We start from the raw sequence: 27,179 nt of genomic DNA, 5'->3' as shown, positions 1-27,179 counted from the left end.
TGCTACGTCCTGGCTGGTAAGGAACCTCCAGAGGTTATAAGAACTCACTCTACTAGAGCAAAGTCATCAACATCTGCTTTGTCTAGGGGTGTTCCAGTAGAGGACATTTGTAGAGAGGCAACTTGGGCCTCCCTCCACACTTTCGCGAAGCATTACTGCTTGGATACCGAAGTGAGGAGGGACGGCCACTTTGCGCGTTCTGTCCTTCAGGACTTTCTGGTATAGAGGAGTGGACACCCTCCTCCGGGAGTGGGGACTGTTGTGGGAATCTATTCACAAGGTGAGGAATCCACTGGCAGATGTATCCATCAGAAGAACAAGTTACTTACCTTCGGTAACGCTTTTTCTGGTGGATACAGTTTTTGCCTGTGGATTCCTCACATGCCCACGCGCCTCCCCGTTGTCCACTCTTCTATACCTGAATTTCTGGTAATGTTTTTTTAATGTATACATGTTATCCTCAAAGGAAGTGTGTTCTTGTACATGATTTACTATGTTATATTCACACTATGTGTGTTAACTTGACTAGTTTGTACTGAGTATACTGTGTATATATCTATTGTTGTTGGTCCATCCGTGTGCCTCGAAGGCACGGAAAAAAGGGCGGAACTGATGTCATCACGCCGGCGTAGGCCTATTATGGAGTCGGTGACGTCAGCAGAGCCACCCGCGATGTCGTGCGTTCCTGTGACGTCGTCTACGCCGGCGAGCTACAAAGAATTTTCCGAACGTTGCTGACGCAGGGGGATATTCACAAGGTGAGGAATCAACAGGCAGATACTGTATCCACCAGAAAAAGCGTTACCGAAGGTAAGTAACTTGTTCATCTCAAACAGTAGACTAAGACAGTTAAATGGTTTCTTATTGGAGGGTACCACCTCATTGGTATCAACAGAATCATTTGTGTTACTGAAGAAGAGACCAATGCCAAGTCGCAAAATGCTTATCATAAGCACTGCTTAGTGTGGTGTCTGGGACTCGATAGCCGGGCATTCCATATGTGACATGGTGTCAATGGTGATATGGTATATCAGGTCTCATGTAGGAAGAAAATGTCAATCCAGCCATAGTAAGAGAGTATCTGATTTCACATGGGACTGAATTACACCTCGCACTAGAGGATTTCATCTTTCAAACCTTTGCTGTTGGTGGAGAGGCATAAAATCCACCCTTGCTCCATTCTGAAAAGGTTTAAAGGGCTCCATGAATTAATAGCTTCCAAAATTATCTGCCGGCGGTCAACTGGAGAGTCGTTGGAGGTGGAAAAGTGATGGCACATTTTTGTAGTGCTGTGTCTGCAGCATATGTTGCTCCAGTGCTCCATTATTCTTGGTTCGATAGCGCTCGTGGTCATTCCCGCGTAATGAAGGTCACAAAGGCAGATGATCAGGTAAACAAAGTTTTTTGTACTGCAGTTACGGTGACTTTTCTGTTTCCAGGCAAATTGGGGACCCAACCTGACCTCTTAGGAATGTTTAGTCAGGGGGCATACCCTGTAGGACCCACAGGGATAGTGCCCTGTGACAGGAGGTAAGGCCCACTAGGTGTTCTGCATGTGGGACTGTGGAATATGTGGTATGGTGTTTACCAGGAGGTCCTTCAGTTTCTGGGTACACTTAAAAGCGAATAATGGCTCTGGAATCTCAAGGGGCCCAACGCGTCATCACTCCTTTCCACGGTCGCATGTACCCCACCCAAGGACAATCACTACAATTACCTGCACCTTAAAAGACGGGTCTTCTCCCCTGCTCAGTCTCAATCCAGATGAACAGAGGATGGTAGGTCTCCTGCGCTCTCTGCACAGAAACCACATGAGTATGGTTGCATCTCTTGAAAACTCTCTGTTTTTCTTTTTTTTCTCACCCCAAGGCAATTTGGGTCCCCTTGACTTGCTGTTTCTTTATGTTGACTATCCTTGTTCTTTCCACAGTTAACGGCTGAGTGCTACACTCTGCTTTTGACCTATGGGTCACTGATCCAAAGGGTAAGACCCTTCACTCACTCCTGAGGACAACTTGTGATACACTGTGTAACATCAACACAGATTGGTTTTATGTTGTCTGTTACCTGTATGTCCACTTGCATGTTCTGTTATATTGCATGTACTAGTGTGTTTTTGACTTCCTTCACATTGTGGCGACTGATCAGCCATAACAATAGCATGCACATACAGTGTCCCAGAAAAGTGATCCTGGAGACACATCGGCCCATACATGCAAAACATTTGTTTACTGTGTGTTTTCTTCATTTTCTCATTTTTTTTCTAAGTTGGACGATCAATTTTAAACTTTTTGAACAAAGGTATTTTCTTTTAGGGGATTACCTACACTTTATATCACATCTTAGATGTGGGGTAGGGTTAGCTCTCCCTTTTTTAGGTCCTGAAGAAGTGGTACAGATACTTTTTGGGCCAACAGGCAAGAAACACGTTGACCTGACCACATTCACAGATTTAGGCTACTTGGATACATTATCTCCCTGTAGTCGCCCGTACCAAATTATGTTTTTTTTAAACCTGCCAAGGAAACCATCAGTTTAAAGTCCAGTTGAATACCTCTTTTTAGTCTCTCTTCATTTCACTATACACATTCACTCAACCTAACACATTCAAAACGCCCTCACACTGGCACTTTCATCAGATGGCAAAAATAAAAAGATCTCTGCTAAAGCGACACTTCGTGGGGCCCACATGGCATTGCATTGACAGCCCTATGAAGAACACCCTTGATGATGAGACATTACATGCTCATGGATTTGTGAAGGCACCAAGAAAAAATCCTTAGGATTCCCCTTTCTTTGTCAGCCTTTCTTTCTACTTTGCTTTCTGAAAGGAGCAGTATTTCCACTGGTTTCTGCATTAGCACTTTCAGAGCCTAGGTACTGGACCTTCATTGCTCACATTACCCCTCACTTCCTTGTTTTGAGTAATATTCAGGGCCATATACAAATCTCTACAATGTCCAGAAAATATAACTATACTATACATAAGATAACAAACATTTCACTCAGCTTATTAAGTGCTATTTGAAAGTGGGAGACAAATATGTGTGTAGAGTGAATCAAAGATGAATACTCCAATATAAGTAAGACTTTCATAGAGTGAACAGGAGATGCTGTTTATTCTGAACTCAGACTGCCTTTAATTCACTCCCAAATTAGGGTTTTATTTTCCAGTGCCTTGGTAAGTGCATGGCCAGCTGTGATGATACTGCACTGATCTTACCCTTCCTTCGAAGCATGTTCGAATCTACTAGGTTCATCGCTACGCCTCACCATGCAGTAAGTATCAAGTGCATTTCTTACAATTATCATAGATTTATTTCCCTAGGGTATTTCACCCTGTACGACCACAACAAAAACAAGTGGAGAAGGTAGTCATATGGGGCTGTGGAGCATCTGGATGTACATTGTGTAGGTTTGTAACTTCATTCATAGAGCTTGATGGTAAATTATTGATGACCGGTGAAACATTCCTCACTCAGTGTGATTTTGTACTCCGTGCATAGCCAAATTATATTAGAGTGAAACCCCTCTACAGAGTAGATGAGGACTAAGTTAGCAGAAACTAATTGTAGAGCTCCTTTTTTCAGGTGACTAATAATGCATTTCATCAGGGATAGTTAGGAGCCTCTTTAGGTGATCTCTCTTGATAGAAGCCAGTGTTTGAACAAGATAAATCAAGTTTAATCAATGTAGCAGATAAAGCGGTGAAAGACATAAAGCTATGTGAAGGCTTTGAAATGACTCTCTCAGAAAGGCCTTCAAAATAGACAACAGTAGACATGAGGAAGAAAGGATAAGCACCCCTTCTGAAGAAATCGCACTCCTTTGTTGTAAAGAAGGCTAGTGTATTGAACTGTCCTTGCAGTTCCTTTATGTGAAACATCAGAGAGAACAAATTGACAGAAAACAAATAGTGACGAAACTCTCAACTTATTGTCCAAAGATGCTTTTTAAGTAGCATGGTAAAGGCCCTCCAGCATAGCTGTATAAAGGTATCCTTAAATCATGCTTTCAGGCCACTGAATATATTTGCTTTACTAGTTGACAATCATTCACCAATACCAGCTGTAAACACTGAGGGGCAGATTTATGATAACTGGCCCATCCCCAGGGATGCGCCAGTTATTTTAAGCCGCTGCTCCGCCACCCATGGTGCGCCGCATTTACAATGCGGCGCACCATGGGGCAAAAACGGCACAGATGCGTGACGCATCTGTGCCGTAAAGTTGTGCATTGCTGGAGTTGCGTCGCAAGCGCGATGCAGCTCCAGCAAGGCTCGGGGTGCCCCATCTTTACAATGCTGCATCAAGACCTACGCCTGCTTCAAGCAGGCACAGGGTTTTGATGCAGCATTGGCCTGAGAGTGACTGAGTGAAATCTTATAGATTTCACTCAGCCACTTTTGCGAGGCGCACCTGGACCGAAACGCCCACCCTGCGCCGGAACGCCCACAAGTGGCGCAGGGCTTTACAACGTGACGCATCTGCCTAGATGCGTCACGTTGTAAATGGGTCATAGGGATGCGCCACGTTTACGCCGCAGTTGCGTGACGCAAACGTGGCGCATTCCCAACATAAATCTGCCCCTGAATGTGAAATCAAGAACCAGCTTTATCCTTTCTTTCTAATATGAAATCTCTTGAACTAAATGTCTGTGTTTGGTTAATGTCTATTGTCTCCCTGAGGCTGTGAGTTGACTTTCCCTATTTGCAGGGCATAGTAATTGGTTTCCAAACATGTGCCAAGGTTCATCCTTTCGCATGCCGGCAGGTACTTGAAGCGTACAAGGGTTGTCTTTCTGATATTGAGCAGGTAAGAACCATGCATCTCTTTCTGTCTCATATTTAAAACTTTCCTCAGCAGCGGCGGTTCACATTTATTAAATGTATTTTACAATTAGATAAAAGTTTACGAGAAAGAAAAGCTAAAATATGTCTAAAGACGTAGGCAGTCTACAATTCCGAAAACAAAACTGTATCAAATAAATGGCCAGTGCAGCTTCCATTCCTCATGTGTATATAACATTTTTTGAAGAAATGTAGAAATTTGTTTAGAAAATTTATTTTGAAGTGGCTTATGATACCAAATGCAACAATCTCTTAAATTTACCATAAAAACAAGTCATTCAACCTTTACTTTCTCCTTTGATTTACTCATGACTTCAGAAGTAATAGAGCACCAATGGAAATGCCACCCTCCAAGACAACTTACATTTAGGAATGTGGGTGTTCAATGAAAGACCGGGTCTAAGACCAGGCCCTGGACTCAAGGGGGGAGTGGTACTCAATATCAAACAACAGGCCTGGGTAAAGGCTGGGCTCTGTATCTACAGAATACAGTTACATTGAGGAAAGGTATGCGGCTGAGTCCATATTCTATAGCACACAGCTTACTGTGTTCTAAACTCCTACTGAAATGGTGACTGGCCCGAGACAGGAGGCAACCGGCACCAGCACTGGTGTGTTGTGTTACAGGACTACCTCTCCTGTCTGAGGATGGGCCTTCATGAGGCCAACGTGAACAACCCACCCTGACACATGGGTAAGGCAGTGTGATTGCGTTGTAGGGGCAGAGAACCACACATATCCCCTATGCCTAGGACAAGGCCAGGGAGGATCATTGTATTTAGGGGCTGGGTGACACTGAGGCCAGGGTTGATTTAGGCAGCCGGGTAAGGCAATATTCACTGGATCATTGGTTTTGCAGGGCATTTTCTTCGTGGCCTTCCTGCCGCCTTTGAGGTTTTGTGTGTGTGTGTGTGTGTGAATAAGAGTTAGGGTAAGGGTAATGGTACACATTAAAGTTAGGTGTAGAGTTAATTAACCCTGGGCATAGTGGGGCTACGCGAAGCTATGCAAAGTGGGCGAGAAACTATGCCCACCTGCGCACTTCACGTAGCCGCACTACGGGCCGCATGCCCCCCTCCCCTACATACCTACTTTTGGTAAATGGGCACATAAAAATAAATAAACGGCACTTACCTTGTCCGCGGCGTCCTGGGGCTCCCTCTGCTCATTCACGCCGCCGTCTGCTAACCAATGCACATGCGTGGCCGCCCCCGCATGCGCATTTCTTGCGAGAATCTTTGTTTCAATTCTTTTGAGGCTAGTCTTGTTCATTATTCTATGATTCTAACTCCTGTGGCCTTGCACCCCTCACACTGCAGTGGAATGGAAAGTGTGAGCACGTAATTGTCCCTTTCCACCGCCCACCTGGGCTCTGCAGGTAGGGCCTTTTCCTACAAAGAGTGGCCCGCACTGAAGTGGCCTCCCACTCCGTGCACTGCCTGGTCAATAAAACATGAACATTGCCTATTTTTCTCAGAAAGTAAATATAGGTCAAACGGTTAGTATGAGTATGGAAATGAGTGGCAAACTGTAAGGTACTACACAATAAACATTTTGGTAACTGTCAAAGTCATTTTACACTCATTATCTGATCCAATGAAACCTGTTACATATGTTTCTGTTATTATATTGATTATACCGTAATTGCATGTACATGTGATTTTTCTAGGATTACCTTCGTGGGCATTCTTCCAAGGGCAGGATGACATATTGAACATTTAGTGACACCCATATTTTCTGCATCTACAAATCTGTCAATTGCCCCCACACCGTGGTCAAAACAGACACAGCCATTTTGTTTGTCGGGAATGCAGCTACCACCAATTCATAAACTACAATGTCTGCTTGCTCATTCAATCTTGCTCTCTGTCTCACTCTGAGAAAACGGAAGAGAACACATATGCGCTTGTACAGGCAAAGCATTGCAGCGCTATTTGGTATCTCTCTGATGGTAAACCATGCAGCTGGATAAAGTCATGTTTTTTAGGCCTCAGCTCTAGACGGAGCATATGGGCTGTCTCAAACCGAGACATGCTGCATCTACTGGATGGGCTTTAGCCTGCCCATCCAGTAGATGCACCATCATCACTCTTCAATTATATCCACATATTCCAGAGCACACCATGCCACATATTTCCTCTACACAGCTTCACACCATGCCATACAATTCCACAACAAACAATTCCAATCTAACACATCACTCACTCCCTTGCACTATCATCAACCCTGTCATCACTTAGCTACACACCCACTGCCTCTCTCATCTCTCCCTTAGACCCCCAGTACCCCCTCTCGTCTTACAATACCACTGATCTCTCCCATCCCTCCCTCACGCTCCTTGTCTTCTCTCTATACTGCCTGCTCACATCCGCTACCTTCCTGTACCTCCTCACGCTCTTCACTGGTCCACCTCTCGCCTTCCCCTATTATTGGTGCCCCTTCCACTCGTACCTCTATCTCTCTCTCTCTCTCTTACTCTCTCTCACTGCTCTCTCTCGCTCCCTCATGCACTCTTCCCGCCTCTCTCATACGGTTCACTTGAGTTCTCAAGCACAGTTTCCATACCATGCCTTTTCACAAATTTCTATCCCTCAAACCCACACTCTCCTCTTATTTTTTAAGTGTTTTACTTTCCTGCATACATATGTGCCCCCACTTTATGCATCTATGGCCTGCTCTCCCCTTCTTTCTCACATACTCTTTCTGTTCTTCTATCTCAAATTCAATCACCATTTCCTGCACAAACTACCTATCCCTCTCTATCATCCATTTCTATCTATTTTGTGCAGCTCTCACCCCTATCTATTCACAATGCACCGCAATTCCACTACACAAATACACCACACACTTCCACCCCACACAATTTCAAAACTAACAACTTGAATACAACCAACATAATTCCACTGGACACCACATACATCCACTACACTCCAAACCAAAAAACATAAGTAAAAGACATTGTCATTTACGTCTATAGCTCTAACCCGTGCAAATTCGAGACCTATTGTAAAATCATGCAAGCTAATATATGTGAAGGTCTCTGCTCATTGGCTGGGGGTATGACAATGATGATTAATTAAGATGATCAGTGGCTAACAAAAGCAAGACAATGGAAGGCTCAGATTAGATGAATAGTTTAGAGAAATGCCACAGCCCCAAAAAAGGGGGAGGAAAGGTGTCTTAGAATATGTCAGTCACAACAGCAGTCCCAGCTCTAGCTAGTTACTCTAACACTTTACACTTGTATTGCATGTATGTATGCATATATATTTCTATAATCTGAACTTCTGAAATATTGGAGTGTTGATAGATGGGCCAGCCCATCAAATAATGACCTCCATTTGGGCAGGGCAGTGGAATCATGTACTCCACTGACCTGGTAGCCATACAGCTCACTGTATTGAGGGATTTTTGATAGCCTGAAAATCCCATGATAGGTTGTAGGACTTCAGTCAATAATATTAAAAGTTGGGGAAAGTCCAGCTGGCACAACTGCAGGGTCAGCTTTGACAGCGAAGTGAACAGATTGGTTGAGTTTCATTGCTGCAATTTCACCCTGGTTCAAGAGCAGTTATTGCGCAAGAGGAAATTCTTGTTGAATTTTCCTGTAGCAGGATAGTAATTTCTTTATTTTTTTAAAATTCTTTTTATTGAGTTTTCAACACATTTAAGATCACACTACTGTATCACTGCATAGCACTCCATCCAATCCCCCCCTTGCACAACATCCCATTTAGTTCTGGAATACCATGAAGTAGACGTCAGTTAAGTCTGCTGCTACCAATCCGGTTCACTATAGATGGATATGTGCCATGGACAACTGTGCACTTTCCACCAAGAACTTCCTATGGGTGGCCAGCTCTGGGTGTTGTGTGCTGCACTTTCCACTGTCCCCAGATTCTATCATACTTTTGTGGTTACCCTCTGGATCTGTACACTGCTTCCGCAGCTAAAGAGCAGTTATACCATCCCTCTTGGCTACTTTGAGATTGTGGGGGGCCTGCATCTCCAATGGCCTGCTTTGTGACGTTTAGCAAAAACACACCCGGTCCCAATCATCAGTTTTTGTCCCCTTACCCATCCCATCCCAGAAATACTTCCATGATAGCCAACGTGGGATTGTGTTCTATCAGAAATCGGCATACCCTTTGTAGGTTAGGGTAAAGCAGGATCCAATACACCTGAATCATCTGGCATTTCCATACCACATGCATGAAGGAGCTTCTGGCCTGTCCGTAACGAAAATATTCAGGGCAGCTGTCTCTCCCCATCCTTCATAGCCTCTCAGGGGTTTAATATATTCTTTAACCTGGTCTAATTAGGTGAGGCAATATTAACCATTTTCAGCTGCCATTGTTTGCCTTAATCCATTTGTCATCATCCAAGGGCTGCTGGTCTGACTCATATCTTTCCTGCAATTTGTTTAGCCGGTCTGGGACATTTAGCACCAGAATTCTGTATAAGCAAGATCTGCCTTTCCTACCAATAGCTAACATCATTAGTCAGATTTCTAATGGACTGTACTCTTGTGAGCGCTGTTATGTGGCCCGTGTGCCTAACCAGTGCATGTCCGCACAGTAGGTAAATAAACAACTGGGATCTCTGTAAATCCTCTTTAGCTTCAAGTTGGTCGTAGAACATCACATGGTATGTCTGCCAGGGGAAACATCCTTTACAACGAAACTTTTACAATGCAGTGCTTTTGCAACGCAGGTTTTACAACAAAAACCATTACAACGCATTGCGCTGGGGGGCGCTCTAGGATAGGGAATAGATTTAATTTACTATCCAACACCTTCCCTAGTGTCTACGGGGACTGGAGTTGGAATAGTAAATTAAACTATTCACTATCCAGCACCCCAAAGCGCTATGCGTTGTAAAGGTTTGCGTTGTAAAAACCGCGTTGTAACAGCATGCGTGGTAAAAGCATGCGTTGTAACGTCATACATCTGTCTGCCAGATGTCTCCCTATTTACAGATACCAAACTTATATCAGTGCCCTGGAGCCCTACCGTTTCCGCTGGGCATGTACCCATGCACAACAGCTTCTTCCTAGTAGGCAACCTCCAGTTAATCAATGGAATGGCTGGAACGGCTAAAATGGCTGGAATAGTGGGCAGGAGAAACTCCCCATACAGCCAAAACCCTGGTGCTTACCCGGTAAAGGGAGTCTGCTTAAGTTTTGTGGCTGGGTCCCCTCGGTCCCCAAAGATCCAGTCATTAACCGCCAGCAGCTGAGCTGAGCTGCCCAGTATTATAGTCTGATGTCTACTGCCCCTAGACCGCCATCACAAAGGATTGAATGCACTTCTTATGAGAGATTCATGGCACCGGTCCTCCCTACTTGTAGCTATTGATGTTGAACTCTAGGGTTGTAAACCAATGGGTAAGGATTTTCTGGAGGTAGTGTTGCAAAACATACAACAGCTGTGGCAATGCCACCATTTTGAAGAGGGCTATACAACCTCATCATGGAAGGAAGCAACAGTGGTCTCAATCTTTAAAGAAAGGTGCAAAACGTGACCTGGCATGCCAAAGGCCCATTTAGATGATAGATGCCATAGATAAGATTTTTGGGCAAAGTCCACCTTGCACGCTTGAAAGATTGGGCATCAGAAAATTGGATTCTGTCCAATACTCAATATGGTTTTAGGAGAGGGCGGGGTACAACTGAACAATATCTTAATTTATCTTTAATCATTAATAAGCACAGAAGGTCCTTGAAGAGTTCTATCCATCTGGCCTTCATGGACCTATCTGGTGCTTTTGACACTGTCAACCGAGATAAATTATGGGCTATGTGGGAAGGTATGGGTGTGGAAAAAGCGTTAGTAACCCTACTCCTCAGTCGTCACTCCGGTACCACAGTCATAGTAAGATATGGCAGTAAAGGGGAAAAACACATACTTAGATGCCTGTCAGGTTTTAGCACATTACACAGAAAAGGTCAGTAACTTCTCATACTTGGGCAATCTTTTTAGCAAACTGTTGAGATGGGAACCTCTTTTAACCATAAGAGCACAGCAGACAAGTAGGGTGATGGATGCACTATTCCGTTTTGCTTCTAAATTGGGAACAACTTTTTGTCTTTATTGCATTGTCCCTAGGGAGCTGGGGGTCTTGTTCTTTTTCCTGTTTGAAAATTAATAAAATATTTAAACCATACTTCTGATAGATACATCTGCCGTGTGGATTCCTCACCTTGTGAATATCCCCCTTGCGTCAGCAACATTCGGAAATTCTTTTAGTAGCCTCGCGCCGACGTGGACTTGGACGTCACAGAGACACGGCCTCGCACGCGACTCCGCTGACGTCACCGACGCCTTTAACAGGCCCACGCCGGCGTGATGACATCAGTTCCCTTTTTTCCGCGTCGTCGACGCTAACGGTTATCAGGAATCTCAGTAGCCAACTGATACTTTGTTGTCTGTTTGTTGCAATTGTCTGCTTCTCTGTATCCTGTCTCTTCGACAATGTCTTCAAAGAAGACCGGCTTCAAGCCCTGCAGGGAATGCGGTAAAATGATGTCCATTACCGACCCACACAGCGACTGCATCTGGTGTTTAAATTCTGACCATGATGTGGATGATTGTTCTTCGTGTAAGAAGATGAACCCGAAGGCCCAGAGGGAGAGAGAGGCGAAGCTCCTGGTGGCTAAGCTGAAAGCTGGAAAGGAGAAATCGTCGAGGTCTCGTTCTCGAAGGGCGAGGTCGAGGTCAAGATCGAGGTCGAGGTCTGGATCTCGAGGGAGGTCGTCTTCGAAGTCGGCTTCGGATCATGTTTCGAAGAAGAAGAAACATAAGAAGAGAAGACATGAGTCCCGGCATCGTTCCGGTAAGGAGTCGGGGTCGAGGTCGAGATCACCGAAGAAGGTACGTTCGAAGGTGGTTACTCTTGATGTTTCGGATCCTGAACCTGAAGGTGAGGCCTCACCATCGGAATCGCGGGTGCGGTCTCCGACTCCGGCTCCGAATCCGTCTCCGAATCCGTCTCCGGCCCGAGAAGAGGAAGAGGTTCGGGAGGATGTGGATTCCGCGCCTATCGAAGAGCCGAATCCGAGCACTCCTCAAGACCAGCCTGAGGGTTTTCAACCACCCTTTCCAACCCCAGGCCAGGACCCATCTGCGTTTTTAAACGCTATGTATGGCGTCTTTTCAAGGGCGTGGTACCCCTGTGGTGCACCTTCGGGTCCCATGGGTCCTCTGGCTTTTAGTCTGGGAGTTCCTCACTCCTATCCTCCGGCTCCGTTTATGCCGTACATGCCGGCTCCGACGCCGCCTTGGCATATTCCGGCTCCACCGAAGCCATCGACGCTGATCCCGACGTCGCCTGCTCCGAGTCGTCCTCGAGCACATCCCTCCGAGCCATCGAGTTCGATTCCGACGTCGATGCCGAATCCGTCGGAGCCGGTGGTGGATCCGGTTGCAAAACGTGTCAAGGTGAGATCCAGAAGGGAGGCTCAACGCCTTTTGGAAGAGAGGAGATACTTGGATTCACATTCTGATATGGAAGAAGGTGAATTGGATGAGGATTGTTTTGAGGAGTTGGCAGACACAGGAAGCCTGGATTTCTCTCCAGAGTGGGAATTGCCCTCAGGCTCTAGTACGCCTTCTAAGGATGTTCAACCCTATCATTTAGTCATGAGGAAGGCTGCTGATCTCCTTAAATTGACTTTGCCGACTGCGGAGTTTAAATCTAATATTCTGACTGAAGTCTTGCATTCTCCAAGTTCAGTGGTGGAACCTCTTCTTCCTTTTAATGATGCTCTGACAGAACCCATTTTGGAGATATGGAAGAAACCATTGTCAGCTCCTGCTGTTTCTAAGAGTGAAGCCAGGAGGTACAGGGTTGCCCCTGAGGACCCTGCCTTTTTGACCTCTCACCCTTCACCGGAGAGCTTAGTCATTCAGGCTGCATGTTCCAAGAAGAATGTTAGTGCTTTTCCCTAGGTTCCTTGTGAAAAGGAGGCAAAGAAGCAGGATCAGGTGGCAAAAAAGACCTTCTCCTCTGCTAGTATGGCATTAAAGTCTACAAATGCCACTTGTCTGATGGGGAGGTATATGCATGCCCTTATGGACTCTTTGCGTGTTCTTGCTCCAAAGGTTCCTGATGCCAGCAGGAAGGACTTTGAGGAGGTGATCTCAGACGCTCAGGCGGCAGCTCGCCAGGTCATTCAAAGTGGTCTGGACACTGCAGACTCTATGGCGCGCATCATGGGCACTGCTGTCGCTACTAGGAGGTCCGCCTGGTTAAAATCCTCGGACTTTTCGACGGATGTTCAGGCTACATTGTTAGATCTTCCCTTCGATGGGTCTGGCCTCTTTGGGAAGAAGGCTGATGCGGCCCTTGAGAGATTTAAGGACAGTAGAGCAACTGCCAAGTCTTTAGGTCTTCAGATAAGAGGTTCTTCAACTGGCAGAAGATTCAGGGGTTTTGGTCGCTCTTCCTTTCAGAATTTCCGACAAGGCCAGCAGCAGCAGCAACAACAGCAGCAGCAAAATTCCTTATACAGATCATATAGGGGAAAGCAGAGAGCACGTCCTCGTGGGCGTCAGGCCTCTTCCTCCTCCACCTCCTCCAACCCCCCTGCCCCAGAAAAGCAGCCCTAGATCCGCCATTCAGGATCATGTGGGTCCGGTTGGGGGCCGGCTTACCCATTTTCTACAGGATTGGGAATCGGTTACATCAGATCTTTGGGTTCTCAATCTTGTAGAGAATGGGTATGCCCTTCCCTTTCGGGAGTTCCCTCCCAATTACCCGCCTTGTCAGGGTTTGTGCACCGAGGAACACCTGTTGCTTCTACAGGAGGAAGTACAGGCTCTGATAAGAAAGGGTGCGATAGAGGTGGTCCCAGAGCAGGAAAGGGGTCAGGGATGCTACTCCCGGTATTTCCTGATTCCAAAGAAGGATGGCAGACTTCGTCCAATCCTGGATCTCAGGATCTTGAATCTCTATCTGAAGCAGGAGAAATTCAAGATGCTCACCATTGCTCAGGTTCTTCAAGCGCTGCAAGAAGAAGACTGGATGGTGTCGCTCGACTTGCAGGATGCTTACTTTCACATCCCAATCCTGAAGTCGCACAGGAGGTATCTCCGTTTTACGGTGGGATCGCAGCACTAGCAGTTTGCGGTCCTTCCGTTTGGACTTACTACTGCGCCTCGAGTCTTCACCAAGGTGATGGCAGTGGTGGCGGCGCCTCTCAGGAGATCAGGGATTCCAGTATTCCCTTATTTGGACGACTGGCTGATCAAAGCGGAGTCGTCGGAGAGAGTGCTCCATCATCTGCGAGAGACAACCCAGTTGTTGTACAGGTTGGGTTTTTCGATAAATGTACCCAAGTCTCACCTGGTGCCCTCCCAGCGCAACCTGTTCATAGGTGCTGTACTGGACACAACTGTATGTCGTGCATTCCCTCCTCCTCAAAGGATTCGCGACATACAGGAGATGATTCCTTTATTTTACAATGGAGCGGTCGTTCCAGTCCTGAAGGTCCTTCGCCTGCTCGGTCTGTTGGCTTCATGCATTCTGTTGGTCAACCATGCACGCTGGCACATGAGGGCGCTCCAGTGGTGCCTCCGCAGGCAGTGGTATCAGCACAACGGAGATCTCAGGGAGTCAGTGAGGATCTCCAGAGAAGCTGCGGCGGATCTGTCTTGGTGGGGCGTGGAAGGCAATCTGTCTCAAGGAAAGCCTTTTCAGCTGCCTCCATCGGTGGCCACAGTGATAACGGATGCATCCACTCTCGGGTGGGGTGCTCATCTGGGGGATGTGGAGGTCAAAGGCCTTTGGTCTCCGGAGGAAAGGTTGCTTCCCATCAACCTTCTAGAATTGCGGGCGATATGTTTAGCGCTCAAGGCCTTCCTCCCTTCCCTTCGCGGTCAGTCGGTTCAAGTCCTGACGGACAACACGACGCAATGTGGTATATCAACAAGCAGGGAGGAGTAGGGTCGCAGTGTCTCTGCAGAGAGGCTCTGCGGCTCTGGTCCTGGGTTCAGGACTGTCAGATTTGTCTAATGGCGAATCATCTGGCCGGAGTTCTGAACGTTCGTGCAGACAGTCTCAGTCGGCAGTTCTCTGCCGACCACGAGTGGAGGCTTCACCCGGAGGTGGTTCACGACATCTTTCAGATGTGGGGGACTCCTCGGGTGGACCTGTTCGCCACTCGCGAGAATGCGCACTGCCTGTCATTCTGCAGTCTCCAGTTTCCGATGCAAGGAGCCTTGGGGGACGCGTTTCAGTTGAGTTGGAGAAGTTAACTCCTTTACGCGTTTCCTCCCATACCCTTGATTCCTCGGGTTCTGAGGAAGATTCGCCAAGACCGGGCCCAAGTCATATTGGTCGCCCCGGACTGGCCAAGAAGGGTGTGGTATACAGATCTTCTCCACCTCTCCTCTCACCCGCCGCTCCGTCTCCCTCTCAGGGCAGATCTCCTCTCTCAGATGGAGGGGCAGGTTCTACACCCCCACCTCCAGACATTGCACCTTCATGCCTGGAGATTGAACGGGGCAACCTGAATTCCTTTTCCCTCCCGCCTGACGTTGTGGATGTCATCTTGTCAGCCAGGCGTGACTCCACTAAGTTCATCTATTCTTATAGATGGTCGAAATTTGTCACGTGGTGTGGGGAAAAGTCTATTGACCCTTTGAGAGCCCATTTGTCTGACGTTCTCCAGTTTTCCCTTTCTCTGGTGCAGCAGGGACTTGCGGTTGCCACGGTGAAGGGTTACCTTTCAGCGCTGTCAGCATTTCTCTGTTTGCCTGACCAGCCTTCTCTTTTCAAGTCTCCTGTGGTTTTAAGGTTTTTGAAGGGCCTCACTAATAAGTTCCCTCCTTCACCTTTTATTGTGCCTCAGTGGGATTTAAATCTTGTATTGACCTTTTTGATGGGTGCTCCCTTTGAGCCTCTTCACAAATGTCCCATGAGGCTTCTTACCCTTAAAACAGTCTTCCTCGTTGCAATACCCTCGGCAAGGAGGGTTAGTGAGCTCCAAGCTCTTAGTTTTAAGCCCCCTTTCTTGACCATTCATGCTGATCGAATGGTTCTCAGGACCAGGGCTGCTTTTCTGCCTAAGGTGGTAACTCCCTTCCATCTACGACAGTCCATTACCTTACCTACCTTCTATCCTCCCCCTCACCCTTCTAAGGAGGAAGAGAGACTACACCGTCTGGACCCTAAGAGGGCGGTGTCCTTTTACTTGGACAGATCCAAGGACTTTCGTTTGGAAGACCAGCTTTTCATTGGGTTTGCTGGCTGCAAGAAAGGAAGAGCGGTCCATAAAAGAACTTTATCAAGATGGATCGTCTGCATAAAGATCTGCTATTCTTTGGCCGGTAAGGAACCACCAGAGGGTATAAGGGCTCATTCTACAAGGGCTAAGTCTTCGACCTCAGCATTGGCTAGAGGTGTACCTGTTGAGGATATTTGTAGAGCGGCAACTTGGTCTTCCCTCCACACTTTCGCGAAGCATTACTGCTTGGATTCCGAAGTGAGGAGGGACGGTTACTTTGCACGCTCTGTCCTTCAGGATTTCCTGGTTTAGAAGAGTGGACACCCTCCCCCGGGAGTGGGGACTGCTGTGGGACTCTATTCACAAGGTGAGGAATCCACACGGCAGATGTATCTATCAGAAGAACAAGTTACTTACCTTCGGTAACGCTTTTTCTGGTAGATACAATATCTGCCTGTGGATTCCTCACTGACCCACCGCCTCCCCGTTGTCCACTCTTCTATGCCAGAGTTACTGTATTGTATTTATTTTGTTGTCAAGGAGATGCTTCAACTGCTTTCCCGCATTTGCTTTACACTGTGTGTTTTGCCTTGACTATTGTGTACTGTGTATACTATGTACATTTCTACTGTCATTGGTCCGTCCGTGTGCCTCGATGGCACGGAAAAAAGGGCGGAACTGATGTCATCACACCGGCGTGGGCCTGTTTTAGGCGTCGGTGACGTCAGCGGAGTCGCGTGCGAGGCCGTGTCTCTGTGACGTCCAAGTCCATGTCGGCGCGAGGCTACGAAAAGAATTTCCGAATGTTGCTAACGCAAGGGGAATATTCACAAGGTGAGGAATCCACAGGCAGATATTGTATCTACCAGAAAAAGCGTTACCGAAGGTAAGTAACTTGTTCATTGGGGCTCAAGCCTGTGAAGGAACTAATTACCTTTTATAGCCAAATGTCTCTCTATTGCCAGGTATGGAGCTGGGGTTTGGGGCTACGCTAAAAACCAACAGTTTGTAGGAATCGAAAATAAATTCATGAAAAGATTACTGATGCTCCCAAAAAGTGTTCCTACTTTTTTTTTACCATACAAAACTTAACTAGAATTTATGGAAGACCGTATAGGCAGTGCCCCTTTTCTTCTATAGGCCAAGATAGGGACCTCTGAGGATTTCATATTTTCATGTGATGTTATTAAAGATTCCCAAAAATCAGACAATGTTTTAAAGGTTCCATGGTTTTAATATTTAGAGAGGATTTACCATGAGATTGGTCTGGAATACTTTATTGAAAACTCTGAAGGAATTCCCCTAAATGCCAAAGGAGTTTTCAAGGAGGCATACTGTTCCAGGGGCAATAGGCTTATTAGCTACCAACATGAAAATATTGGAGTCCCCTGTTTGCTTCCTGCCCCTGCACAATGTTATCTTTTTATTTCTACCTTGTTCCAGTTCTGATTTTATCTAACCAGGTTCTGTTTATGCACTGTGCACTTTGTTGCCGGCATTTCCTCACCAAGGAGGGTGGTCAAACAAGTTTATGCTCTGACCATGTGATAATGTCTCAGTTTAAAGAACTTTGGACTTTGTATTATTTTGCACAGTGTATAAATCAGAGAGAACTAGATTTCTGCTCCCATTACAAAGAAATACTCACTCTTGCTCGTATTGATGGTTTTAACTTCTTACCGTCTTTGGCTACGGCTGAAATCTGTATTGCAGTAGCTAATTACATAAGAGACTCCATTGCGATCAGATAGCCTTAGGAGTAAAATCTGTACAGAGATTTTACCTTTTTATGATGAATTGTCTATGTATTGTATTTTAATCATATTAATTTGTAAATCTTTTCATGGTTCTCTAAGCTGAAATAAAGTTATTCTTGACTCGACTGGCTCTATACTCCATCATGATCGGGGGGAGATCTATCTCACCATATTTCCCTTAATTGTGCATGTCAACGGGGTCATATTCCTGTCCCAGCTTTCCTATGGGTCTCATGTGTTGGAAATTGGGTTTCTGGTTGGCAAAAGAATGCAGCCTGTCCAAGCAGAAGCGGTAATCCTAGTCAGGGAAAGCTAGATCCACACTAAAAGATAACCTATGTTCACCCTCTGATAGCTTGGCACAGAGCAGTGAGGCTTGTATAAAGAGGCAACGTGTAAAGTGTTTGTGCAACACACAAACACACAGCAACAGAAAGAATACCCCACAAAAAGACTCCATACAGGTTTAGAAATACTAACACTTTTATAAACAAAACAAGACCAAAATGACAAAAATGCAATGTATAGAAGTTGAGATATTAAATGTTAAAGGAATACATGCAGTGAAGCGCTTAGAAGCAAGTAGCATTAAAAAAGTTACTTTACATCGTGCTGGACCGGGTCAAAGTCAACGTTCAGGCTGACCGCGTGGAAGGGCAGGCCAGCTACAGGACCCATGCAGGACCAAGTGATCAAAGTACCTTTCCTGATCACAAACAGTGAGATGGGTCGATCTGTTCCACGTAGTGATGGCGATGTGTCAGTTCGGAAGATGGGTGCTTGAGTCGAGAGGTGTTGAGTGATGTGCCTCACCAGATTCTGCCACACAGTCGAGGGGATGCCTCGATCTTACCAAGCTGCAGTGGCGGAGATGCGCAGTCCGATGCATTAATCTCTAGAGGCAAAGTGCTGGTTCAAATGTGATGTGGCAATTAAGCTCCAGCAACAGTGTTGATCGCCGGTTCTATTACACACAGACAGGAGATGCGCCAAATTCCATGTTGCAAGTATCTGGGCCACTTCCAGTAAGCTTCAAACAACGAAAGAGTGTAAATCAATAAATGTATAGAAGCACAAAAGGAGAGAAGATGAGTATGCAAGTCTTATTAGATTTATATAGGAAGCCCTCACTCACCACCCTGGTTGGTGACATGCTTCATCATCGGGCCCACGGGGGAAGCCGAATGCCTCCCCGGTGTGCTACAACGGCAGGATTACTGCAGAGCTGGTTAGTTGTGAAGATTATGTAAATGTGAAAAGGGTTTAAAAATGTCCAGATTGTGTCTCACATAAAAACTTTATTCTGTGGCCAATCTGACATATTAAAAGCAATGTGTTTAGGAAACTACCAAGTTAATTGTTTGGCTACTTCCACTTAAAGTGGGGTCAACATGTTTCTGCCCTTGATGTGTGATATACTGGGCATTCGTCAGGACCATGGGGAGTGTACCTCGGCGGTATGGGCACGCTAAGGCCCACCCTGACCAGAGGACGTGAAAGTTAAAAATCAGTGTAAAAAAAGGTGCAAAATGAACAAACCAACAAGTTGTGGGAAAATTACCTCATAATCAGAGGAACCTGTATAGTTTGAAAAATAAAAGATCCACGCCCCATAGGTCTCGGGAGGGGGGTGGAGGCGAAAATGGCACACCGCCCGCAACGCCTGGCACCCGTTCGATACCTGCGTGTAGCCTCTAACCGGACCACTTCCAGTAAGTTCAGGCACAGGAGCAGGGGTAAGGACTTTGATATCCCTGAGTCTCAAGCAACGGGAGGCAAGCCGCAAGCACCTGGAGATCACTTGGCGGTAAGGCAGAGTCAAGCTCTCCTTCAGCAGAGTCCGAGAGCAGCAGACAGCAGGGCAATGCAGGGTAGAAGCAGGCCTTTCAAGCTTGCAGTCTAAAAATTAGTCATTTGAGCACCACAACAGTCCTTCTGATAGATTCAGTTCAAGATCTAGAAGTGTCTGATTTTCGGGGTGGGAGTCAAAGACCAAGTACTTATACCCAAAAGTGCTTTTGATGTGAGGGTGTGACTTCAAAGCAGCCCTCTGAAGTGCATAGGTTCTCCTTTCAACTCAGTCCTGTCAATCAGGGATAATCTGTCCTTTTTCTGAGGACAGGACACTGCCTATTCAAGTGACGTGTTAGACCCTCCCTTCCACCCCGCCCAAGCAAGGCCATCAGAATGCAGATATATTTAGATGGGTACTCAGATCCATCTATCCTTTATGTGTTGTGGCGGTCTTGCGGGAATGCACAAAGTGTAGCTGTCACCCACCCCAGACGTATATTAGAGACGGGCTGTCACGCACAAAAAGCAGTAAGTGCAATGTCTACTCTCTAATAGTGCTGTAAATAAATAGAGCCTAAAAAGAGCCCGTTTGACTAGGGCCTGTGCAATGTGTCTTGCATGAGACGTAGTATTGGGACCTAACTCAACCCTAAAGTACCCAACTTTTCACCCAACAACCCTCTAACAACACTTCTAAAGAGGAAGCATCTGTCGCCCCAAAAATAAGCAACCTGAATAGGAACAACATACAATACAACATAGTACTCTATCAAAATAAAGTAATCACCATAGTCTTGTGTAGCAGGGAGTGATTTGCCCCAAGACAGCCCCTCTTTACAGATGCAATGTGTCTCTTCTTTGTCAGCGAATGAGAATACACTTGTAGCTCTACATGGAAGAAAGGAAGGAAAGGGACCAAACTCCTCCTCTATACCACTGAATAACATCTCATCATCCACTGGTAGCGTCCCCTCCCCCATGATCACCAGAGCTCTCTGAGGAGGATGTCCTATGTCTGTCCTCCAGTTGTGACCACAGTTGGCCTCCTATCAGTCTGATGAGTTTCCTCCTAGAGTGGGATGGTTGACCCCCTTCGGCCTCTCAAATTGTCATTGCCTCCTTAGATGATATGGGCAGTTATTTCCTCTCCGCCGCTCAGCCCCAGAGCTCTTCCGGACTCTTAAACAAAATGGTTCTCCACTGATACATTACTTTCAGTTTGGCAGGGTACATCAGCATATATTGAATGTCCTTAGCCCTGACTTTTCACTTAACCTCTAAGAAAGATGTAAGAAGGGGCTGCACTTTACCTGCCTAATCGGGGGAGAGCGTAACCATATAGTTGGTGCAATGGACGTTGTTGTGCCTGCCGCAGGATATAGTCTGTCCATAAGGTTCAGTATACTGATGGTAATGCCTCTAGGCGGTCTCCCTGGCTGTGGCCTTAGGGCCAGTGACCTGTGTGCCCTTTCCAGAATGAAGTAGGAGGACAGCTCACAATCCATGATGCAGGTTCTGAAGTATTCTGTGGGGAATTTCTCTCATGTTGCCCATCCCCTCTTTTCTACTCTGGGCCACCAAATCAGCTGGGCTGTCACAAGCACAGGGGGTGCTTAAAATGAAAGGTGGTCCCTACCACTCCCCTCCCATGTGGCTGTATCCTCTCCCTTGCGAGTCAAGAGTCAATGCAGAGGTAGAGGTAAGTCGCTGCAGTGAGATTGCAGCTCCAGGTTGTGTTGTGTTGGCGGCATGTCCATCTCCCGGCAGGTCGTTGTTTGCCTAATAAGTTTTTCTCATCCCCGACTCCCAACATGGGCTTAGGTTGGCCAAAGGGGACAAGTGTAGCGGGCACCACATGGATGTTTGCATCCAAGAAAAGGTTGCCCCATAGTTGGCTCAACCAGGCTGCAGTTTCAGTCCTAGCCACGTGTGGTGACCAGTCCATCTCCTCCACTCTAAGGTGCCTGTTACATTGTTACGGGCCACCACCTGAAAGTGAAAGCAGCAATGTGCCACACCTCAGCCACGTGCCTGTCTTCTCTCCCTCTCACGCTCCAGGAGTCGATGCAGAGAGGGTTTGCCACTGTGGGTTCACAGCTCCAGGTGGTGTTTGCCTCTGGCAGGCCCATCTACAGGTAGGCCGTATGCACACCCAGGCCGTCGATCACAGAAATTGGCTCTCTCATCCAGGGCTCCCTTAATAGGTTCGGGTGGGCCAAAGGGGGTGATTATAGGGCCACTGCACTGGTGCCTGCAACTGAAAATAGGGCACCTAAGGTTCGGATTCAGCAAGGTTCTAGGAGCTGGCATGTAGCTCGCTCAAAATGCGGCTACCATCTTAGGCTGCTTGGCCACGCCCGCCAGTAATTTCTTTCTTGATTTCTTTACAATGTAGTGGAGGTGAGTGATCTGTCAATGGTAGGCGAGCCCTTTGGGAGCCAGGATGGTATTTATCAGATAAGGTAGAAACTGTATTGTTTATAAAGAGCCATACAAGATTTCTTAGGTAAAGAGCAGAGTGAGCACTTATGGTAGCAGCACACGTATACACTGCCAAATAACTATTATTCACTGTTACTGCATCTTTTCTCCATTACTCACAAAAGCAATATTTCACTCACACATATGTTCTGCTTTTAGGTGATGAGTACAAGGTGCTAAGGATGTGAAATGCCAAAATAGGAGTGAACATAGTATTCTGTTTCTTGTACATATGATTTTTATTTGCTTGAGGTGTGCAGCCTTTCATGACTTTCATCTTCAAGACTCATGACAGTCTACATTTGTTTACAACGGTCTTGGTAATGCTGATCTTTTTTTATTATATTTTCAGGATCCAGACAATCTGCTTGAAGAAGTACCACCACCAGAATACAGGGATGACTTCCACATCCCCAACTTTTCACCTGAGAAACATGTGAGTTTTCTTTAAAATACAATACCATCATGTTCATGTGCCTTCTCTCTCAAATTCTGTTTTTTCCATACCATCTTCACAAACAAAGTACATCCACATGATATCACACGAATAACTTCCCAAGTAAACTATACTCCATTCTCAGAAACACAAGGAATTCTTTACGTTATTAACAAGGAGTGAATGGTGTAGCAACTCAATCCGTCTCTCAACCACTGGTACCCTTAGAGAGCTAGAGCTGATTTCTTAACTTCAAAGCTGGTTTTAGTGCACAGTGTAAATGTACAGAGGTGGAATTTATCTCCCGAAGGAAAAAGAGATTATTTAAAACAATTACCCTTCTGACTACTAGACTAACCTCTTCTGCGAAACAAAATACACTGGGGTTGATCCAATTTGTCGGCGAGCAAGGATCTATGGGCTAAAAATTCCCTTTCACAATAGGAGCAAATTTAGCTTTTTCTATCCTCACTTCTAGACTAGACAAGGAATTTGGCTGGCCTTGGCTTTAATCAATGGAGAAAAAAGCTCCTATTCCTTGAGGTCAACCATTTACTGGAAATGCCCACAATTTGCGTTTTTTGAGAAAAATAAGTCAACTGTTATACATGTTGTCATGTCTAAATAGCCTTCTTGTTTCCATTCTCTCTATCTACCAGCTTGAGGACATGATCAAAATGATGAAAAGCACTCTCAGGTTGTGCGAGTTCATACTTTCTAAGTAGGGTGAGGTAAGATTATGATGCTTTTTTCCTGTCAATGTGAGTGAGAGTGTGAGTACTATCAGACTAAAAGGATCACACAACAAACCATCACTTATCGATGGGGGTCACTGGAATGTAATGTTAAATGTAGGGTGGATTTGCAGAGAGCTGCTTGTCACCCGTGAGGGTCTCCAGGCACTTCTTCCATAAAATAATGGGTTTACTATACTTGCCAAACAATCCACCCTATGCTACATAGTTTACAGTTTTTTTACAAATAAATGTTTTGCTAGTTTAGAAGAATCAAAAATTACACATGGTGTTGCTCTGTGGCAAGCGTTAACTACTCACCTGAATTTATCACCCATGTGTTATACTGGTACTAGAGAGGCAAATCATTTTGCGAGAACAGCATTAATATTTGATAAAACAGCAAAATAGTATTGTCACAGAATGTACTACATTATGCTGCATAATTTGCACTGTAATCCATAATTTGGCCTTCCTATGTGTCTCATGAATAACAATATTGTGGGACACTAATATCATTGATAAAAACATCAAGAGACAAAATATCAAAAGGTAAGTATGTAAAGATTTTCTGTACCTAATTCAACATATGTGTACCAAAATACATATACATATATCTTTATTTATTTGGAGTTAAGAATGGCAAATGTATATGTCCCTTTGTGCATTTACCCTTTAATATTTTGTCCCTCGATATTTTCTCCACAGTATTACTGTGCCACGATATTCTTGTACTAGACGTTCAAGAGTACAATCGGCCCATCTTTGTCTCATAATTCCAGAGCCACTTATAATATAAGACCTTTGGTTACTGTTTTAAATTACATTACAGTTTTGAGGGTTGAAAAGGAATGAAATATATAGGTTTTCAAGAGCCTAGGGAAAGATGTAACCAACAATGGAACTAGCGAGACTGAGCGATCACATCCCATTGGTGCTGGAGGAGGAGAGATTTCGGGGTAGGGTTGTCCAAAGCACTCATCATCATAAAAGAAACACCTCTATTTTGGGGAAGTTTGGGTGTAAAACCTTTTAGAAGAGAACTACTTTACCAATTCAGAGATTCATCATGTGAGAATAGAGCCACCAAGAGCTTGGCTGTAATTGCTCTATTGATGCTTTGTGATTGCACAGAAGAGCAAAATAATTCTGCAAATGTGGTACAGATGCAAAGGGGGAGCCCATGAGTAAGCATCGTTATCGGCCCCCTTGAGTCCGCCCAACACTGTCATGGAAACATGTACCGACTGACCTCTAGTTGGCAGTCCCGACCGCCTAATTATGATGCAACCACACATGGTGCGATCACATACTTACATTTCCCTATGGGAGCATGTGTTGTGGCTATAAATCAGCTGCGGCACAAGCTCCCATAGAGAAATGGGAGGCTGTGTTCCTCCCTGCACCACGTGGCAGGCACCTCAAGGTGCCTGCCACACAGTGATGGGATTAACGTGCTCCATTGGACCCCAACCGGAGGCCGCAACAGAAGGGGTCCTGCTAGAGGCCCCAAACACGCTTTCCAACAGGCTTTCCATGTCGGAAGCCGGCATGGAAAGTCTGCCCCGGAAACCGTGCATCATAATTAGGTCTCAAGGTTTTATGGTATTTATTATTTGAGCATTTCCGTCTGTATTTGTACATATTTATTTTTTGGCCAGCTTATTGGTATTTATCCATATTTAATTTGTGTTGTTTAAATAGATGAGGTGATAACTCATGTATTTCTGCATTTATTTAACAGATAAATGTGGACTCATACTTAAATGCCTGTCAGGTTGAGATATGCAGTAATTTAAGGACATATCATTGAGTTTTGTAGCTCCCCTTGCTGTCATTATGTACAGCTACTGGCCTGAAAGTGATTAATCTCAGCATGATGAATCACTCATAAGAAGCTAAATTATCTGTATTTTTCCACTTTCAAAAATAAATACAGACAGGGGAGACAGTGTTTTCTGTCTGTGTTTATCTGTAAAAATCAGACAAAGCGGAAATCAGGGAACCCTAATCATAATATGGACGGTATAAAAATGCGTCCATATGAATTACGGGCCAGACTCCGACAGGCCGACGGGCTCCTTGAGCCTGTTGGAAGCCAGCTGGAATGACTGGCCAGTTTCATTTCCGACAACCGAAATTGTAGTTAGGGGGTCAATAGTGAAACCAACCATCTCGGTCGGAAAGCTTCCGTTTCGACCGAGATCGTAATCGACCCCTAGGACTGACATTTATCAGGCCTGTTTCACATTGTTAAAAATAATCTGTATGATTCCAAAACAACAGGGTGTGACACTGGAGAAGACAAGAGGCACCTGCTGGAGTACAATATTGTATGGCAGCACATTTTTATAAACTGCCTTACCTCTTGTCGTGTTTGAAGAGTCACAATCTCTTCAGTGCTGACTCCCCCGTCACCTTGGTTAACGTTATTCAAATTCTTTGCAAGCCAAAGTTGAACACAGAGCAAAATATATTTTATGAGCTCCTGGTGCCTCCATTGCTTGCTGGACTGTGAGGATGGGCAATTGCCTACTTGACCTATCTGACCTTGTACTTTTCAACTTTCAGGTTTCAGCCTACTTACCATTCCTTTGGCCTTTGATTCGACCACTGCGACTGATACCACTGACAAAATGTATTGAGGATCCCTAACCATCTCCCTTTCTCATAAACATTCATTGCTGAAACACAATATCCCACCAGAGGACATCCAGAGAACCATTAAAATCATTTACCAGTAAAGCTACACCAGCCATAGAGAAACATGAAGATTTGACTTTTGTGATTTGGCGAAGGACGACAACCGCATCTCAGGAGTATGGCTGAGGATCACTTCGAATGATAACGAAGTACTACTTCCCCCTGGTCTGGTGCTCCTACATCAAATCATTCACCAATATCATCCATGACATGTTAGTTCATAATAACTTGTACAATATTAAGCAGTTGTTCAATAGTCACTGTACAGCCATGGTGAATTTTAAATTGCTTACTATTTGTAATGTAAATCTTACTGTTTAACATGTTTGTATTGCAAACGCTCTTGTGCAAACTCTCGGAATGTGAACATTGTACATTATTTTACGTAATTTAATTTAATTTAAGGGCCCTTGGCAGTAAATAAAAATGTTTTAAAAATTAAATCACTCTTGTCTTTAATGAAGACTCTCATATATTATTGGCTACATGACTGGCATAATCCTTCAAGACAGAGTTTCAAAACTAAGTAGGTGTGGGGCATGTTGCATCACAATGCGTCACTCTTGAAAAATCACTCTCAGCAATGTTTTTCTATGCAGAATTTAGGATTTGGATGGAACATGCTTCTTCAATCACATTCAAAAGTTTGAAACACAGAGACCCACTGGTCTTTGTCTATTAGTTTGCTTGGCTCAGATCTGTGCAAGGTAAGCAATATGAAAAAAACAATTCTGTTCATTAGACTAATTTGTAGGCCTGGGCGTTAAACTCTGCTACCCTTGAGGAGTTTGTGGACGTTTTCTAACTCTGCACTCCGCATGGACGGCAGAGCTGCTAAAAACTCAGCATATTGGAGTGCAGCAGATTCTTTCCTCTCTCATGGCTCGTCAATATTGAGTTAGCAAGAGCGAGCTAGGAAAATCCAATGCTAGACTATCTCCTGGCAAGATTTCTCATTGCGAGGGGTAGCGGTAGGTCATTACTGCTCATGTTGAGAAACCTGCCACTTGCATTGAGGAAGCTGCCACTCGAGTAGAACATCTCAAGAGGCAGAACGAAGCTGCACCCTTTTGAGCTAAAAATCATCAGTGCAACTTACCTCACTCCATCGCTTGTGGAAATCCGTGGAGAGTTTTTTGGTCACTCCGCAAACTCTGGCCAGGCCTAATACTTTGTCCCTTGTTTACGAAAACGCTTA

General features: G+C 45.4%; 1 protein-coding gene across 1 annotated transcript in view; it reads left to right on the top strand.

Moving 5' to 3' along the window:
* LOC144792912 (maestro heat-like repeat-containing protein family member 1) overlaps positions 1 to 26,385 on the top strand; it is a 70,461-nt gene extending 44,076 nt beyond the window's left edge. Inside the window, exons 13-17 of the mRNA XM_078668114.1 lie at positions 3,160 to 3,279; positions 4,716 to 4,814; positions 22,461 to 22,544; positions 23,204 to 23,275; positions 25,850 to 26,385. Of these exons, the coding sequence (XP_078524240.1) occupies positions 3,160 to 3,279; positions 4,716 to 4,814; positions 22,461 to 22,544; positions 23,204 to 23,269 (369 nt within the window). The 3' untranslated portion in view covers positions 23,270 to 23,275; positions 25,850 to 26,385. The remainder of the gene's footprint in view (positions 1 to 3,159; positions 3,280 to 4,715; positions 4,815 to 22,460; positions 22,545 to 23,203; positions 23,276 to 25,849) is intronic.
* Positions 26,386 to 27,179: the final 794 nt, after the last annotated feature.

The sequence above is a fragment of the Lissotriton helveticus genome, chromosome 11 (assembly GCF_964261635.1).
Source record: "Lissotriton helveticus chromosome 11, aLisHel1.1, whole genome shotgun sequence".
Lineage (NCBI taxonomy): Eukaryota > Metazoa > Chordata > Amphibia > Caudata > Salamandridae > Lissotriton > Lissotriton helveticus.
This window is presented reverse-complemented; position numbering and strand designations above follow the sequence as displayed.